Below are 2087 nucleotides of genomic sequence, written 5' to 3'. Positions count from 1 at the left end.
CAAGGAATTAGGCAAGCAATGGCTTGTGAATGAAGAACTGAGGAAAGATCTGATGGGCGAGAGCTCTGTTAAATCGAGCTACAGTTTTATTTATTTNATGCGAGATTTGCATTGGCTGGTGAGCTGCCGCCTCTTAAAAGGGCGGAATGGCTTGTGGCCAAGGAATTAGGCAAGCAATGGCTTGTGAATGAAGAACTGAGGAAAGATTTGATGGGCGAGAGCTCTGTTAAATCGAGCTACAGTTTTATTTATTCCAAGTTTCGACATCTATTTAACAAAATTAATGTAAATGTTACTTTTAGTAGACATACTAATTTTCGTGTGGAGAGTTCTTCTTTGGGAAGGTCCAAGTGTGAGTTTAGTAAAGAGCAACTTAATAGCATATTCAGATATAAATTTAGCAAATGGGCTGAGGAAGGATGTTATCTGTTGGCTACGGATGCATCAGTGGTGAATAATGTTGTAGGTTTGGCTTTTTATGACCCTCAGCAGAAAATTTCGGAAATGTTTAAGCTGGATGGGAAATATTCATCCACGTTTGGAGAGTTAGTGGCGATTAGACAAGCAGTTAGCTTTTTACTTAAAAAAAACATAAACAGGTGGGTCATAGTCAGGGATAGCCTAGCGGCGGTACGTTTGATAGGAAAGAAGGCTTCTACAAATTTTATAGTTGCGTCCATTCACAATATGATTGCTAAGTCAAATTGCGTCAGTGCCATGTTGGTGTGGGTGCCTAGTCATGTAGGTATTGGAATTAACGAAAAAGCAGATCATTTTGCAAGAGCTGCAGTTAGTGAGGGATTACCCATCGAAATGGATCTCACCTTGGGGGAGGCTGTATGTAAAATTCAAAGTGCTATTTGGACTGAGTGGGAAGNGAGGGATTACCCATCGAAATGGATCTCACCTTGGGGGAGGCTGTATGTAAGATTCAAAGTGCTATTTGGACTGAGTGGGAAATGGAGTTTAGAGAAATTAGTTGTACTAAAGGTAGTTTTTTTGCGGGTAATATCAGTGATATCAAAAGGCGTCCTTGGTTTACTGACAAAAAATGTAATTTTGGTGTTCATGATATCAAATTAGTTAACAGGTTGATGATGGGGCACACATATGGTAGGACGTTTCTAAGCAAATTTCTAAGAGGTGTAAATGATTTGTGTGATGTATGTGGAATCAGAGAGACTAGTGATCACCTTATTTTTCAGTGTAGTAAATTTTCAGCCGCTAGAAGCACGTATACCTTTTTTAACAATTGTAATAATTTAAAAGATTTTTTTAATAATTCTAATTTGTATCTATTTAGTGAGCTAATACACTTTCTACACAAGGTAAAGCTGGACAAAGTCCTTTAGGGTTAATGAGATTGAAATATACATTAATAATAATAAGTATAGTAATATATGTGTACATATAGTTATGTATATTAGAAGAGTAGAGTTTGGAAAAAAAAAGAAAACAAAAAAAGATAAAATTTCGAGTAATTGAAATTCGTATTGGTGATTTTTATTGCAAAAGACTGTTCATTAAATGATTGTATTGCATTTGTATGGCTGTGATTCGCACCCTTGTAGTGCTTACTAAAGTACAATTCGAGTACAAATTATTAAAAAAAAAAAAAATAAAAAATATATAAATAATTTAAATTATAAGAATAATATTAATTAAGAATGGAGTCAATGTATTCTTTTTAAAAAAAAAAAAAGTAGATTACAAATTTTTTTTTGGGTGTAATCCCAAATTTCTGAAGTGCCTAAATTGCTTTGTGAGGTCAGTTTAAGTTACTTAGAGTTAGTTGATTATCTTACGTTTTGNTTACTAATTTTTTTGGGTGTAATCCCATATTTCTGAAGTGCCTAAATTGCTTTGTGAGGTCAGTTTAAGTTACTTAGATACGTTTTTACTTCTAATTTTGTCACTGTGTAATTCTTTGCGTCTTAGTTTTTCTGTTTCAAGTTGTAAGCCACCACTCTTGGTCTTCGTGGGATCTTCCCTTCGCTGGACCTGCATGTGTGGATATACGCTTACGACAAAGACGAATTAGAACTTGCTAAAGTTGTTTGGACAACCTGGCCCCTGAGGTTAATAAG

The 2087-nt window shown here is 35.1% G+C and overlaps 1 protein-coding gene across 1 annotated transcript; it reads left to right on the top strand.

Annotated features, from left to right (window-relative positions):
- Positions 1–104: 104 nt before the first annotated feature.
- LOC108355780 (uncharacterized) lies at positions 105–2081 on the top strand. Its single transcript, XM_017606913.1, has 3 exons — positions 105–877; positions 961–1328; positions 1939–2081. Exons 1-3 carry the CDS (start codon positions 211–213, stop codon positions 1957–1959), a joined length of 1056 nt encoding a protein of 351 aa, XP_017462402.1. The 5' UTR covers positions 105–210; the 3' UTR covers positions 1960–2081.
- The last annotated feature ends 6 nt before the right edge of the window (positions 2082–2087 follow it).

Source organism: Rhagoletis zephyria, unplaced genomic scaffold (assembly GCF_001687245.7).
Source record: "Rhagoletis zephyria isolate East Lansing unplaced genomic scaffold, Rhagoletis_zephyria_1.1 Rzeph_scaffold_49956, whole genome shotgun sequence".
Lineage (NCBI taxonomy): Eukaryota > Metazoa > Arthropoda > Insecta > Diptera > Tephritidae > Rhagoletis > Rhagoletis zephyria.
The sequence above is the reverse complement of the archived record's forward strand: the minus strand, read 5'-3'. Positions and strand labels throughout refer to the sequence as shown.